Consider the following 17,693-nt stretch of genomic DNA (forward strand, 5'->3'; position numbering starts at 1 on the left):
AGACCATTTGGAGTTTCAATGCAGCTTTGTTTTCTACTCAAAACCATATACTACAGTATAATTCTTCTGAAGTGATTTTTAAAACTTCTTTTGAAAAATTACTTCATTAAGAAAGCCTAATGCAAGTTCTGGTGATGAGAATGAAGAAATCTAAGTAGTATATAATAAAAAGGTAATATTGGTCGTGGTGTAAATTGTGTGCATGTGCACATGTGTGTAAAATCTGAGGAATTGCAAGCATTAGGTAGTGTTGCTGTTTAATTTTTTCCAGTTTATGAAACTTGATTCTTCAGATTCCAAGTCCCTTCAGTAAAGAATCGTGTCTTTCTTTGCATCCCCACAGTTTCTAACAACTGGTCCAACGCTGCATGTTAGGAGTTACTCTATGAATAGTTGATGATTTGATTTGTTTGATACTTGCCTCTTTCCCATGTTTAGGCATTTTTCTGACTTACAGATTCAGTTGCCTACTGCAGAGGGACAATAAGCTAAAAATTAAATGTTTCCCTGTAGCCTGGAAATATTCAGAGATGTAGAGTTCATTACAGTCAACGTCTATTAAAAAAGATTTGAATGATGTCATGCAATTCAATTCTTTGAAATGTGATTTACTGTCTTAGTTACATCAGATAAATAAAACCAGAGACGTCAGATGTATTTCCTTGGTTATCATGTAAAAGTTCTATAGAAATCACAGAGAAATGTATTCTAAATGTTCCATAAATGGCCTATTCCCAGGTGTTTGTGTTAGGTTAGGATGTGGGTTAGGATGTCTACTGGCTGTACTAAAGGCCATGTTAATTAAGAAGTATGAAATTTAGTTATAAAAATTGATGATGCTGGGGATCATTTTTTAAAAAGACAAACAAATAATATATAAAGTCAAAAGACTGAGATTACAGGCCTTCCTATTGGTCATTGAAAAGCAAGGTTTTACTAATAGTAGCTTACCTTGATTGTGTAGTTATTCTATGCTAGGGCTATGCTTTCATTATTTCCTTTAATAATCTTCCCATTAGAGATCTTCTAAAAGAAAGTACTATGTATTACTTATCCCTGTCTTGCTATTGGAAAAGGTGTGGTTTAGAGAAGTTAAATAACTTGTCTAGAATGATACATAGTGACAGAGTTGAATCAGCACTAAGCAATAGAACTTTCTGCATTGATAGAAATGTTCTATATCTGCACCGTCAAGTTTGGCAGCCACTAGCCCCATGGGGCTATTGAGCACTTGAAATGTCACTAGTCTAACTAAAGAACTGACCTTTTTTTTTTTTGATGAGGAAGATTGGCCCTGAGCTAACATCTGTGCCAGTCTTCCTCTATTTTGTATGCAAGGCGCAGCCACAGCATGGCTTGACAAGCAGTGTATAGGTCCGTGCCCAGGATCCAAACCCATAAACCCCAGCCCCCGAAGCGGAGTGTGCGAACTTAACCACTACGCCACTGGGCTGGCCCCGAACTGAACTTTTAATTTTGTTTCATTTTAATTAAAATATACCCATGGAGGTAGTGAAAACTATATTGGACAGCACAGCTCTAAAACCTTCCTAAAATACTCTTAATCTCTACGCCATACCTCTCCAATTCAACCCTCCAAACCAAAACACATAATAGGAAATGAAATATTAAGGAAGTATTACTGTTGTAAATTACATAGACCCAGAGTGTTAAAAGCATTTGATTAGCCAGGGATAGAGATGTGATCTCTGTCCCATGGAAACCTAAGAGAGTCTTGCTCTCTCATACCTAGCTAAGGGGCAGTTACATAGGAGTAGACTTATGTCTAAGATCCTTAGTTCTAATGTCTTTTTTTCTGTTAAATTATCCTTATTCATATTGTACCATCGTTCTCCCTTTGTACCCCTTAGTCCTTGCACTTGCTCATGCCTTAGGGTAAAGGTGAGCAAGAATTTCCATTCTTTTGTGAGTGGTTTGACCAATACTCTGAATGCCTTCTGCTCCTGGCTGCCTGTGTGTCTTTGGTTGATCACTTCGGCCATTTTGGGCCTCAAATTTTTTCATCTGCAAAATAAGAGAGTTGAATTAAATGATTGCATAGAGTCTTCTAGATGTAAAAATTCTGTATATAATTGTCCTAATGTCTAAGGTCCTATACTTGTATGGATATGCAGTAAATTCTTTCTTTTCCTTAGTAAATTCTTGCATTATATTTATGCAAAGTCCCAAATTTCTTAAAAACAAAACAAGAAATGCTAGACAGCTGTGCAGCTCTTCAAGTCTGAGTAGCTCTGTTCTTTCCTCTTTCACATTCCTTTTGTGAGTGGATAGCTTTGCTTTTCCACAGGCTACAAATCAGACCCTTGGAGCAGTGGAAGTGATTGCTATACCCAGAAATCGCAGTGAATTAATTGTCACATTGAAATAATGTTTTTTAGCATGTAATGGCAATTGATGCCTTGAAAGCAAATTAAGAAGTTTGAAATGTTATTTTAGAAGCATAAATTGTTGTTCTGTTGATATGTATGTATATAAACGATTTTGGTGTTCTACCTTTATTCTCATTTTGAAAATCACAAATATTCCATTAAGTTCTACTAGTTCATTTAAAATATTTTATTCAAAGAAATTCAGTTTAATCAAAGAAATTCGGAAGTAAAGTATCTATTGTGTAAATCAATGTTTTGAACCTGTAAGTTCATCACATGTAGATTTGTGTAATGTATCCATCTCGTGCCTGAAGTGCACGCCAGTGGTCTTCAGCCTATGATATATGTTAGGATCACGTGTAGGGCTTTTAAAAATACAGTGTTCAGGTCTCATCTCAGACCTACTGAATCAGTCTCAGGGAAGGACACCCTGAACACAGATGCTGAAATGCTCCCCAGGTTATCTTGATTCATGCCAGAGGTTAAAGAACTAGACTCCCTGAAAGTTTCTGACAAGAAAAGAGGTAGTCTATTTATTAATTGGGCTTATACCATCATCAAAGCTAGCCGGTAATAACTTAGTGATGCTGGTATTGTAAAGTTCTGTTGTTCTTTCAAAATTTACTGTTGATTAACATTTAGGTTTGGATGATGGCAATTCATCACTCAAAAAATGTTCAACTAACTCATTGCCTAATCATTACTGAGAATTTAATATAAAGTATAAGAAGTGTGATACAAAATATAGGAACCCTAAGAAAAAAGTATTTGATTTATTTACTTCACTTTCTCTTGTTCTTGAAAGAATTTGTGGCTTATAAAAATTAGATGGTCTATTTTTCTGTCATCCTTAGATCAGTAATAATCATAATCATTTGTTAGTATTTTGACAATATAAAACTTCGTTTATTGAAAAATGTTTTAAATCTTCAAATTGTTATTGATGGAAGCCAACATTATTTGTTTTTGCTTATATTATGTTTTATCCTGATTTTAAAATAGTTTCAAGTTCTCATTTATTTATATAAGCATAGTTACACATTACTCAATACATTTTTATATTAATGATCTTAATGTCAAGTTCAGTATCTTATACTGGATTTCCCAAGTCATTACACCAATAATATTCATAGTGTACAATACATTTCTTCTAGATAATATATATTTTTCTTCTGTTATCATTACTGAAAATTATTCTCCAAGAACATTTTTTAGGGCTTATATTGCTATAGTACTGAAAATGCATTGGACTGGACTGGGAGGATTTAGGTAGAGATATGTACTAGTCAAGACACTGCTAACTTCCTAGAAACTGATAAATCTCAATCCAATATAAAAGTTTTTGTGAGTATAGTCTATGGGAGTATTCTTACTTGAGTGACCTTCCATGTGTGTATTTCATCTCTTCATTCCCGTAAGTCCTCAGTCCTCTCCATTCAACTTATGGATAGAGAAAGAATGGGAAAGGCATACCTACTCTTAGCCACTTTAGCCTGGAGGTGACACAGTTCATTTCCATCATAAGACCACACCTATCTGGGAAATATAGTCTAGCTCCATTCCTAGGAGAAAAAGAAAAAGAGTTTTGGTGAACACGTAGCAGTCTCTACGACAGTCCTATTTCTGCCATGAACGAACTCCTATGACTCCTGGCAAGGCACTTAATCTCCTTGGTGGCAGTCTCTACGACAGTCCTATTTCTGCCATGAACGAACTCCTATGACTCCTGGCAAGGCACTTAATCTCCTTGGCTTCAGTTCCCTTTACTCTAAAAGATCCAATGACTTCTTTTTTGATAAGGTTATTAGATATTTATATTAAGAATATTCTCTTAAGATATAGTGAGGCTTGATTCAACAAAGCATTTGTCCGAATCATAATATCCTTAAAAGTAGATCTGATGAGAAATGAGAACTAAGTTGTGGTACAGTTGGTGGTTTTGTAGTTAGTTGCATAACCAACGGATGTTGATTATTTGATTCAAGTGGTCTTGGAGAAGAGATCTTGCGGAGCGGGGGGCGGGGGAGAAGGGGTGGATTTAGGATTTTGTTCTTAGTCCTGATCTTTTCACTTTTTCACCATTTCCATCAGTAAATCATATGAAAACATAGAACTCGTAATCTTCAAATTATAATTTGGAAATTTCAAATAATTTTTAGATACCTGAATTAGGCTATCAAATCCCTTTAACCTGTAATGTAAGTTATAGGTTACCTGAGCTTTTGAAGACTGGCCAGAGAATCCAATGAATTATGTATAACACTGTTCTTATGACAATATGTATTTTGTATTCTGAACAGTTATCTTATAAATGAACTGTGGAGCATAACCCACTTTTAAGTAAAGGATGCCTTGGATTTATATCTCCAAAATAGTTTAATTGCCTTCCTCTCTTCAAAAAATGTTCTCTTATACCCTTAAATATAATGTTAGGAGATATGACTATCAATATGAATATAGTTTGGCTCTTTTTCAGTAGCGATGTTGTATTGACCAGATAAGAGATCTCAAAAACAAGTATACAAAGAATATGTGTAGCTCTTAACTAACGGATGTCACATTCACTTGCAATGTTTGCAAGACACACGTATGATCTGAGCCATCATTGATTTTAAAAGACAAAAATGATGAATGATTATACATTAATATTGACTGGTAGCATTGATTACTTCTATTTCATTTGAAGGCTTTAAAGGACTTGATCGGAAAGATCTTTTTGTTGTGGTAGTCATATTTCAAAATGTGTGTTCTCTTTCTTTTCAGGACTTCCAATAGTAGTCAGACATTATCGTCCTGCCATACTATGGAGCCATGTTCATCAGATGAATTTTTCCAAGCCCTTAATCATGCTGAGCAAACATTTAAAAAGATGGAAAACTATTTGAGACATAAACAGTTATGTGATGTAATTCTAGTTGCTGGTGATCGCAGAATTCCAGCTCATAGGTAATTGTTTTCTAAGTATCTATATGTGTGAAATATTTCCTTGATAATTTAGTTATGTATGTTGAGATAATTCATTCCAGTTGACTATTAGAATGGAATGTCTTGGGGAAGGGGTGTATTTCATGGAATTTTTGCAAAGAAAACTGCATTTATAGTTATTACACATTAAATGACCCCAAAAGGGTCACTTTCCCTCTGTAGAAGCACAAAAACAAAACACACTAGCCTCAAATCAGTCAGTGTTGTTTGGTATATATTTCAGTTACTATAAGCAGCTTTCACCCCACCGAATTCTACCTGTTAGATAACTTCAACTCACTGGAAATTAGAGTTGTGAGTGTTTAGAAGCAAAAAACTAGTGGAATGGAGTGGCAAAACTGTTAAGAGTTTTAAAATAGCCACGTCTATCCCAGCTTCTGTTTGATGACCTCCGGGAAACATGAAAAGCAGGGGTGCTAGGGAACAAAAGCCATTAACACAAATGAAGTATTATATCTTGAAGTAAGAAAAGGAAAAGAGAGCTGTTTAATAAAGAAAATTCATTATTTTTCTTCTAATAATTCCATATTCAATTATTCAACGTTAATCACCATTATGATCCCAAAGGTTTTTTTTATGCCTTTCAAAACTAATTAACACTCTGTCCCAAAGGTTTTGTTAAACCTTCCAAAGTGGAAGTAAAATCAGGAAGAATGGGCTTGGTCTTATAGAGTGACTCAGTCAGCACACGTTTATTGAGATGCTACTATATACTATGACAAAAAGTCCATATTATGAGCATGGTTTTATTAGAAAAGATATTTCAACCTGAATTTCTTAGAGGCCTCTCCAATTCTGTATTTCTAAAACAGAACTAATTACTTTACCTGCCACACATAGCCTACCATCTCACTTAGATTACCAATGCAAGAAGCTCCTAACCTCTCTTCCTGCTTGCGCTCTTTTCCCCTACGTTCTGTTTTCTACACAGCTACCTGAGGGATCCTTTAAAATAGAACTCACATCCAGTCGTTCCTCTGATCAAACTTTTCACTGACTCCTCGTGTCATTGAGTGTGAAAGCCCCAGTCCTCACAGTGGCCTGTGTGATCCAGCCTGCCATTTCCGCTGTCACATTCTGTCCTACTGCTCTCCTTGCTTACTCTGCTTGAGCCACACAGACCCCCTGTTGTTCCTTGTATGTCCCAGGCATGCTCCTCCTGCCTTTGGGTTTTTGCATTGGCTGTTCCTTCTGCCCAAATGCTGTTCCCAGATACATGTGTGACTAATTCCTGCACCACCTTCAAGTCTTTGTCCAAATGTCACCTTCCAATAAGACCACCTATTTAACCCCACCCCCAACTCCCCATTTGCCCTTACCCTGGTTTTTTTCCCCCACGGCACTTATCACTTTTTAATGTACTAAAGAATTGTTTGTGCTGTGTATTGTTTGTTTCCCTTCCCTATAGAATGTAAGACTCCATGAGAGAAGGGATCTTGTTTTTTTCTCACTGATATATCTCAAGTATCTAGCACAGTACCCAGTACTTGTAAGATGCACATTAATATTTGTTGAGTGAATAAAAGAATGAACAGGCAACTCTCAGAAGAAGAAACCTGAATGGCCAATAAGCATTTGAAAAGATCTTCAACCTCACTAATGATCAGGTGAATGAAAATGAAAACAACAGTGAAATACCATTTAACACATTGCAGATGGCCAAAAATTTTAACAATATTGTGGGGAAATGTTAACTCTTATGCAATGCTGGTAGGGGTCTAAATTGGCACAGCACGTTGAAGAGCAATTTGGCAAACCTTATGACTCAGCAAGCACTCCTGGGGAGGGAGGAGAACGGAATTAGAGAGGGAGCTTCAACTGTGATCTGTATCATAATTTCTATTTCTTTTTAAAAAATGAATGAAGTAAATCTGTATAAGTGTGCTGACATGGAAATATCTTCAAGACATATTATCAAATGAAAAATGTATATTTCAAAACATATATTTATAACCTATTTTTGTTTATATGTGACTATCAAAAATCTGGACTGAGACATAGCTAATATATAATAATGTATTATAACTAAATTTTATAGTGTGATAAAAATTATAATTTTATAACAAAATACAAACATCATATACTATAATAATAAAAGAATCATGAAAATTAAAAATAACTGCTAAAACCATTCTCAAATGTCTCCTATATATTCACTACTTCTACAATTAAATTTTTAAAAATAACTTAGGTTATTTTCAAAAGTGATAAACAGAAAAATAACCTTTACATTTTTTCCTTTTTTAGTATAGTCAATGTAATGCTGTGGGCTTATGGCTTTTTTTCTGGGTGTTATAAAGTGATATTTGAGTAGTGAATGGGTAAATCATTTACCTCAGCAGAAAATTTTCAGTAATGGTAATTTATTATTCAAAGGAAGAAACTAGAGCATAAAGCAATTTGTCAAACTTAAAATGCATTTCTCAGTACCATGCACTTTCTATGGGTGACAAAGTTAAAAAAAAAAAGAGAGAGAGAGAGAGAAGCAGCATTTGTTAATGAACATCAACTGTAATGTGGTCATTGATTCTTTTTTTCTTCTAATATGTTCTCAGATTGGTGCTCTCCTCTGTCTCAGATTATTTTGCTGCCATGTTTACTAATGATGTCAGGGAAGCAAGACAAGAAGAAATAAAAATGGAAGGTGTAGAACCAAATTCACTATGGTCCTTGATTCAGTATGCATATACAGGTAATAAATTTGAAACTTCGTAGATTTATGTTATATTATTAGATCTCAGATTTCTGCTTTTAATAAAGCCTGCCACAGCTAATGGTTAATTCTGCTATTGTAATCACCACCCCTGGTGATACCTGTATAGGTTAAAATCTCTATATTAGAACCTTTAATATGGTTATCATAATTAAAGTTTTTTTTTTTTTTTAAAGATTTTATTTATTTTATTTTTTTTCCCCCCAAAGCCCCAGTGGATAGTTGTATGTCATAGCTGCACATCCTTCTAGTTGCTGTACGTGGGACTCGGCCTCAGGATGAACGGAGAAGTGGTGCCTCGATGCGCACCCGGGATCCGAACCCGGGCCACCAGCATCGCAGCGCGCGCACTTAACCACCAAGCCACAGGGCCGGCCCCGATAATTAAAGTTTTGAATGATATTTTAAATGTTAATATAATAATTAGATGAATTATATAATGCTTTTAAATTATTACATTTAAAATTTGAGAGATATATAACAAATATGACTAAAGTGTTATTTAAAAATTCTGAAAATAAGCTATTAGTTTTTTATTTTAGTAGAAATCACAAAAAGCTAATAATTTGTTTTCATATTTAATATTTTTTTTTCGTTTTGGAATATCTTTAAATCATCTAGGTCTGGAATAAATGTAATGAACTCTTATTTAGAATTACTACTAACAACACTAATTATTTTATAAACTAAGATTAATATAGCTCCATAGTTAATGGAATTTCTTTTTCTCATTAAGGCCGCCTTGAATTAAAAGAAGATAATATTGAGAGCCTGTTGTCTACAGCTTGCCTTCTTCAGCTTTCACAGGTTGTGGAAGCATGCTGTAAGTTTTTAATGAAACAGCTTCACCCATCCAACTGTCTTGGAATCCGTTCTTTTGCTGATGCCCAAGGTTGTACAGATTTGCATAAAGTGGCTCACAATTATACTATGGTATGTATTTTTTGAAAAGCTGGAAGGCATATGCTCTTTGCCTTATTCCTTATTGTTGTGGGCTTATCTACATGTTGCTGTTTTCCCATGGCTCTGCCACATGTCTGGAGGTTCAGTTTCACTGTCTAGTGTGTCATGTTTTCATTGAGTTATGAGGGAAAAACAGCAAGTGATATTTCTCCTGCATATATGAGTCAAGCCTTAAGTTATTACAGTCACTAAGAAGCAGAGAAGTGGCCTAGGATTGTTCCATTCAGGATTTTCGGATCTGCAGCTTTTTAAAGCAGGACTTCCCCTCCTACATTTTGCTTTGTAGCACATGGATGAATTTCAGAATTGTCCACATATTCACTGATGGAAATTGATGATTGTGATTGTAGTGTGTTGGTGCAGTACTAATACAGAAGATAGGAGGATGAAAGGGAGGCTTTTTATTAAGGATAAATCTGATTTTATGTAAGAAGTGTTTTTAGCTATGTAGAACAATGTTTTATTAGTGATAGCAAATTATGTGCTCAAAATAAATCACAGAGGGGTTCTGATTCAGAAGCCTGGAGGATAATGGATACAGATTGATCTAGGACAGTAAGGGCATGTTAAAGGCATGTTGTTAGGATGAGCCTCCAAGGTCTTAATAGTGGAGGGATTCAGGGAAGAGGAGGGTGTATGGATTTTTAAGGAATGACCATCATGCTACATTACAGCAGCTGGATCTTCACACCTGGGCAGTGATTGAAGACTGTTGCTTTAAAGATTTCAATTAGCAGTATAGCTTCTGAGAGAAGAATGTGAACATTCACAGACATGTATACAGTTATCCATATTACTAATTTTATCAACATTTAGTTGGTTTTTTTGTCTACCCTCTCCTCCATCTCCTATCCTTCCATTGAGTTGGTTTGTCTGAGAAGGGATTGACAAGTGCTTTAGGAATCTTTCACTAGAGATTTGGAAAAATTATAAGAATAGAGATTTACAACTGTTGGGAAGATTAATTCTACCTACTTCACAAGCTTGATGTGAGGACTAAATGAGTTAATAGAAGTTTAGCGCTTGAAACAGTGACTGACACATAGTACACCCAGTCAATAAGTAATATTATCATCGTCACCATCATTATACAGATTTACTCTATTTGACACAGTAGGAATTTATGTGAGTGAACAAAAGCACTCATACAAAAGCACGACCTTTATGATTCATTTTTCTCCCTGTGGTGTAATCACTTCTCAGAAATGTTTCTTGTTTATGATGGTCAAAGTGCTTCAAGTGAAAAAAAAGAGATTGTGTGACAGGGCAATACTATACAGACCTAGCATGGTATTGGGTTTAGCATCTTTTAAATTAAGTCGTTTCAAAGATTTTTCCCCCTCAGTCTTTATCCTTCCTAGATTTCTCATTTTAATCTTTTTACCTCAAGTTCAAATACCTTTTGGACTAGGATGAATATAAGTAAAATAAAGCTGGATTTTTTTTCCTTGGTAATCAGTTCATAATTTAAGTAATATCTCTTTACTAGGAAGAAGTTTTATTCACATGAAAGCATTTGTATGCATTTAGGTCACTCCTGTTGTTTACAGTAGGGGTACAATTGCTGGTTTGAGGCTTAGACATAAATTTAAATTAGCTCAATGTTTTTAAAGCTATTTTCATAGCCCATTAGTTGTAGTAGCTTTTTTTTTTCTTCTCAAGGCCATTATTTGACATTATTCAGTTTCAACAGAGACATGAAATTGAATTCTAATAACAATAAGTAATTTACAGGCAGATTGTGTGATTTGAATTGTTGCTATGGTAACTGAAATGTATAGCGAAATTCTATCTTCAATTTAAATAAATCCCTCAGTAATTTCATTTGCGTAAGAACTATTCCAAAAGGGGAAAGGGCATAATGCTAGCAAGAGTTTGGTAGCATGATAGCTGTTTGTATCATATAATGGATTTAAAATATGAAGTAAGCATAATGCCAGAGTGAATTCAATTGTCACAATCAGTAAATGGTGCATGTACTTGGGATGTTCACTCATCCTGCCTGAATACAAGTAGGAAAGGATGAGGAGTTTCTTCTTGTAATCCTGAAACCTAGAAGCTTGTTCTTGTTCTGACTGCCACTGAACGTGACCTGGAGCAAGTCAGTTAACCTCTACAAAAAAGTCTAAGACTGGTTATATCATTACAAATATTTAATGTCATTATGGATTTATAAAAAATATATAAACGTTTAATTTAAAATTTTTAAATTTTGTTTCTTGATAGAAAACCTATAAAAACATTGAATTCTGCAAAATACCTGCTTCAGAACCAAATTAATATTTTTGAAAAGCACTTCATGTTTAGTCTTAAGTTTAGTAGTATTTCCATAATACTACTGTTGTTGAAAATTTTGATTTTCACTTAATATGAATTATGCTTGAATGGAATGGGCATTGTTCTGAAATAGATATATCAACAAATAAACAATCAAATGAATATATAATAGTCCTTTTCTCATTGATGAAATGCAGTTAATACCATTTGAAAGTCTGGCAATAGTTACATCAGTGTTGTATACATGTTGATTATACTAGACACTATACCTTTGAGCAGTTAGAAATGTATATTATTTTGATTTCTTCAGAATCTCGCCTAATGTTACATAATAAATATGTTTCCATGTATTTATGTGATCTTTGTCCTTGAAAATTTTAATGTCTGCTTAATAGTCCATTGAGTTACAACCCCCTATATTTCTCATTTTTTACTATTTCTCATTTTTTTATATTATAAATAATAATACCGAGAGGCATCATTAGCAAAGCATCGGGTTTTTTTCCCTCTCATGAATTATTTATAAGGATTAAACTCCTAGTAGGATAACTAGGTTGAGAGCTTCAACATTTTTATAGCTTTTGCTATGTGTTATCAAATCATTTTATACTGTCAGTATACAATTGACTAGAAGAGTTTGCTTGAAGCCATTCCAGCATTGAGGTTTTATTAAAATATATTTCGGGAAATGATCATCAGTCATTTAAAATAGATTCATTTTGGCATGTTTAACAAATTATGATAAATTGAAGCAATTGAATTTAGTTAATTATTCATGTATGGTTTTCCTCTTAAGAATTTCTGCAGAAAGAAATATCAACCCAAGACATATTTTAGATCAGGACCTAACTTGGGTTACTGCAGGCTTCAAGGAAAATATAATTCTCATTTTAATATGGAAGATAGTTATTGATAGTCCTTATCTCTAGCTCTAATTTAAACAGCCTTGGCTGTTTTACTAAAACTCTGTATGCTGAGACAGCCATAGCACCTTAGCAAGTATGAGAAAAACATTAAGGGACACTGTGCCTAGCATTCACATTTATATTATAACTATGTAAGCAATGCATGCATTAAGAGTTGTAACCTTGCACACCAGTGAGTAACTTTTGCCTTCTCTTTGGATTGTTTAGCATAATAGCAAGGTAAAAGGGTTATCATCTCACACCTAAGGGCATTTCTGTCTCCCGTTTCAAATGATAAGGGGCCTGATTCTAGTATGTGGCCAGGACTGAGTCATCTTCAGTCTAAGGTCCTGGAATTCCAGTGCACTCTAGGTCAACACTTTTGCTTTGGCTTTTTTTACAATGAGACCAAAAGAACTTTGTATGTAAATCAGATTAGAAGAGATTAAAGTTTTCAAAACAGATCTAAATCCTGGTGATCTTATAAATAACATTAAATCCTTTTAAAGACCAGTTTGGTTCTAGGATAGCTCTAAGGACACATTCTCTTCCCAGGAAGAGTCTGAGAAGACCTCTATGGTCCCTAATGGTCTTGGGAAATCTGGCCAACCTGGAGGCCATTTCTGGGTAAGAGAAATAACTTTACGGCTCACCCAGGTATTTGGCTCCACTGTTGGCCAAATTCTTCTGCAACCACAAATCTAAACTAACTTCTGATATTAGAGTATTGTACAGCTCAGTGTCTAATTAGTTTTTCTGTCTTTCTTTGAAGGACTTTCCAAAACTGTTCTGTAACTTGGGCAAGCAATACCTGAAAGTCTCAGGCCCATTTTTAAAATGTAATAAATGGGGCCGGCCCCGTGACTTAGAGGTTAAGTGCGCGCGCTCCGCTGCTGGCGGCCCGGGTTCAGATCCCGGGCGCGCACCAACGCACCGCTTCTCCAGCCATGCTGAGGCCGCATCCCACATACAGCAACTAGAAGGATGTGCAGCCATGACATACAACTATCTACTAGGGCTTTGGGGGAAAAATAAATAAATAAAATTATAAAAAATTATAAAATGTAATAAATGGTATAACACTTTAATTTAGTTATATAGAAATAAAAAGTATAACAACATAATTGCAGTTGAAAGGTTATTTTTTACTGTTTTTTTCCTAGCAAGCAGTAACACATTGTAAGGAAGGTCTGAAGTGTAAACTGTGTTTTGACATCTAATTTTAAAAACTTTTAGTTTCTTTTAAATAAATCGTGATGGCCAGAAGGAACAATATTGTTTATATGCTATTTTTTCCCTCTAGGAGCATTTCATGGAAGTCATTCGAAATCAAGAATTTGTGTTATTACCAGCCAGCGAAATTGCAAAGCTCTTGGCCAGTGATGACATGAACATTCCTAATGAGGAGACAATACTGAATGCACTTCTTACATGGGTCCGTCATGATTTGGAACAGAGACGGAAAGATCTCAGTAAACTTTTGGCTTACATTAGGCTACCTCTTCTTGCGCCACAGGTAAACTGTTTTTGATTATTTAAAATCAGTGTCATAATTGCAACAATATTTGAGTATTCACTTTATGCTAATTATATTAATATGTACTTTTCTATAGGTTTTTTTTTCTGTGAATATTCTATTCGATAAGGTAATGTTATATATAATCCTATGAAATGTGTAGGTGAAAAGATAGCAAACTAAAAAAATTCTGCTTATGTTGTCAACTCAGAAGGTCTGGCTACCTAAATTGCATCAATTAAGTAGCATTGTTGATTAGGGGTTAGTAATTTTATTTGACTCAGCTACAAACCTATCCTAGCAATTAGAAGAGAATTGTAAGAGTGCTAATAAAAGGAATATTGGACTCTAGGAACCAGAAAATTTAGATTAATTCATTTGCCACATGTTTATTAGGTATCCAGTAAATGCTGGATTTTGGTGATGTATAAATTAATAAGACATGATAATAGTTCCAGCTCTGACATTTTAAAACTCTATGGCTTGGCATATTCACCCACCTCAGTTTCTTCATCTGTCAAGTGGAGATAACATCCTCTCTGTATATGTATCTCACAGTATTATTATGAGGATCAGAAAACAGCTCTGTGAAATATAATGTGCTATAAATAATAATGGTATGATTGTTATCATTATTTTAGAATTGAGAGATATCTAGTTGGTGCATTCAGGCAATCAGTCATAACATATTTACATGGATAGTTTCCTCTTTTTACAATTTTGACTGGAATATACAAAAATTGCCTCTGCATACTTTGCTGCTTACCTTGAGGCCTTGAATGGAGAAAGAGGCCTTGAAAGTGGGGAAAGAATGAGTTGTTAACTGCTCAAAGTCAGACTTTTTTGTTGTTGTTTAAAGTGCCATAAATTTTATTTTATTTGTAGTTATCTTGAGGATTATGTATTATTTCTAGCTGTTGTGAGCGAAAGTTACTGTTCGCTCTCTGCTTTACAGAGACAAAAATCAGTGCTGATGCTTTATAAGAACGACTTCCCTCTTCAGAGGTAGAATGTTCTGTGAGTTCATGGGAGTGAAACTGCATGAATTGAGAACAATTCAGGAAAAGTAACATTATACAATATTTCTCTTGAAATCAGATTTAAAGAAGAGAGTTATATTTTTACTGATACCTAGCAGAATTTTTTTTCTTATTCTTTTCTAGATGAAAGAAAATAAAATCTGAAAAATCCTAGTAGACTTTTGAAAAGAATCTGTGCAATTAAGTAACCTGACAATTTACTTCAGTCTTGCAGTTTCAAATATTTATGATACTATATTTGCATGACTCTCTAAATTTTCTGTTATCCAGGATACTGCTGATAATCATAACCATAGGATCTTAGAATTGAAAGGCACTTTGGAGATCATTTAGTGTAACAGCTGTTGTATAAATGAAGTAACAGACCAAAAAAGTAAAACTGTATGTTCAAAATCACAAAGTGATTGCATAAATTCCTGTCCTTCGGCATTGTAGTTTTATTCAGCTTTGCTTCTTGGCTAATATCATAGAGCTAATAAGAGACAGAGGTAGGACTTGAACCCAAGTAAAGTTCTGTGCCTTTTCCACTAAACTGTTCTCCCTCTTACTATGTATAAAATTGCTGGGTGAGGGGAAGAATATCAGGTGGAGGAAGACATAGATTAAAAAATAAATCAGTGACTACAATATAATGAGATGAAGGCTGTGATAGGTATCTGAACGTGGTATTATGAAAATAATTGGAGTAGCCCACCCAGACTGATGATGGGGAAGCGAGGAGAACTTTCTGAAGTGTCACTCGATCTGCATCATGAGTTAGCCACCCAAAACAAGGGGGTGGTATCCCAGGAGAGAGAGGAGATTGTACCTAGTTATACAATCATGAGCAAATATATCGTGTTCTGGAATTTGAAGATAGCTTGCATGGCTAGAGTGCAGAAATAAAAGGGCAACGTTGAGAGATGAGGCTGGAGAGGGAAACAGATGGATCATGAAGAATCTCTACTCATGCCAAGGAGTTTGGATTTTATCCTAACAGCAGTGAGGAAGCACTAAAGGATTTTATATAGGGAATGGCATAATTATTATTTTATTTTAGAAAGATTCGGTAACTGCATTGTAGAGAATGGATTGGAGGAGTCAAAGTAGAAACTCATTAGGAAGGCTGTTGGATTCAGACAAGTGAATTAGGCAATCTCTGGCAGTGGAGGTAGAGAAATTACCAGGCTCAAGAACTATTTAGGAGAGAGAATTGATACAACTTAATGACGGCATGGTGGGGGTTAAAATAAGAGGGGTCCAGAATAATTCTAACTTGTGCAACTAGATTAATTAGGTGGTGTCAATTAAGACAGAGAATACAGATGAAGAGCTGATTTTGAGGGTGGGGAAGGAAGTGGAAGAATCATGTTCCCAGAGCTTCTTGACACCTTTAATCCTCTTAGAGTCTAAGAAGTTTTGAAAACTACTTATTTAGGTTGTTGAAGCCAAAGGGAAGAGAATGACATTGGCTAAAGAGAACACAAGAGCCCTAGGGGTGGAACCGTAGGAAATACTAGTATTTAGTGGTAGTTCCCGAGCCTGCCTAAATAACTGGAGTGATATGATTCCAAGTTCAAGAAGGAGGAAATTTTAACATCATCAGATGCTACAGAAAAGACAAATAAGATAAGGACAGAAAATCCACTAGATTAGTCCAGTGGTTTTCAAAGTGTGATCCCCAATTGTAGGATTAGCACCAGTTCAATTGTTTAAAATGCCAATTATTAGGCCCCACTCTACACCTACTGAATCTGAAACTCTGGAGGTGGAGCCTAGCAAATTATGCTTTAATAAGCCTTCTGGCAAATCTGATGCACACTCAAGTTTGAGAACCACTTCTTAGCCTGATGAGTAGTGGTGATGGAAGCCACATTGCCCTGTATAATTTAAACTAGTTACTTCACCTCTCTGAGCAATTTTCTTTTTTCTTTTTTTTCTTTTCTATAATGATAGTATCATGTTGCACTATTGTGACATTTAGAGATACTAGCTTGGTTTTTTATTCCTTGCTAAAAGTGAAGGACAAGTTTGCAGAATTAGAGATACCAAGTGACAAAGTTTTGAAGTAGACTCTAAAATTATCAAGAAAGTGTTGGACTGTATTCTGAATGTTTTATTTTAAAAAATAGGAAAAGGGGGCTTCAGGGTTAGTGAAATGGGTGAAGGTGGTTAAAAGATACAACCTTCAGTTATAAAATAAATAAGTCCTAGGGATGTAATGTACAGTATGGTGACTATAGTTAATAACACTGTATTGTATGTTTGAAAGTTGTTAAGAGAGTAGATGTTAAAAGTTCTCATTGCAAGAAAAAAAGATTATAACTGTGTGATGATACATGTTAACTAGACTTATTGTGGTGATCATTCGCAATGTATACATATATCAAATCATTATGTTGTACACCTGAAACTAATATATGTCAATTTTCTCTCAATAAAACATAAAAATAAAAACAAAGAAATTTTTTAAGAAAGGAAAATATGATAATTATTTAAATTTTCAAATAATAAATGAGTAATATTAAAAATTGCCCTTAGATCCAGTTACCTAGAGAATTTACTTTTGTGAAATAGTTCTTTCTCAGTGAGGTTTTACCCTACTCTGTTAAAATGAAACATTCTATTTAGCCTGGCTAAAAGAGGTTCAACTTCCATATGGTAATTTTATTATAGTGTCTGCCACAGTAGATCCTTAAAATGATATAGGAAATAATATTTGTAGTTGTAATCCTTTACCAAATGATCATTTTATTGTGGCTTTTTTTATTTTTTTAACTCTGAATAATCCAGAAGACAAGTATTTATGGTCACTTTATTATACCTTTGAAAGCATTCCAAATTTTTCCATTTGATCAAGTATTAAACAATGTGGATAGAAATACTAGGACATATATACATTATTTAAAATATTTTGATACCTAA

At 34.6% G+C, this 17,693-nt stretch overlaps 1 protein-coding gene across 6 annotated transcripts in view; it reads left to right on the forward strand.

Moving 5' to 3' along the window:
- Positions 1-17,693, forward strand: part of KLHL5 (kelch like family member 5) — a 79,245-nt gene that overhangs the window by 34,219 nt on the left and 27,333 nt on the right. For all 6 annotated transcript variants that reach the window (XM_087434198.1, XM_087434196.1, XM_087434195.1 and 3 more), the window contains 4 exons: positions 5,154-5,336; positions 7,931-8,067; positions 8,825-9,021; positions 13,537-13,749. In XM_087434198.1, coding sequence (XP_087290324.1) covers positions 5,194-5,336; positions 7,931-8,067; positions 8,825-9,021; positions 13,537-13,749 — 690 coding nt within the window. In that variant the 5' untranslated portion in view covers positions 5,154-5,193. The remainder of the gene's footprint in view (positions 1-5,153; positions 5,337-7,930; positions 8,068-8,824; positions 9,022-13,536; positions 13,750-17,693) is intronic.

This window comes from Ceratotherium simum, chromosome 8 (assembly GCF_057802395.1).
Source record: "Ceratotherium simum simum isolate JZ-2026a chromosome 8, ASM5780239v1, whole genome shotgun sequence".
Classification (NCBI taxonomy): Eukaryota; Metazoa; Chordata; class Mammalia; order Perissodactyla; family Rhinocerotidae; genus Ceratotherium; species Ceratotherium simum.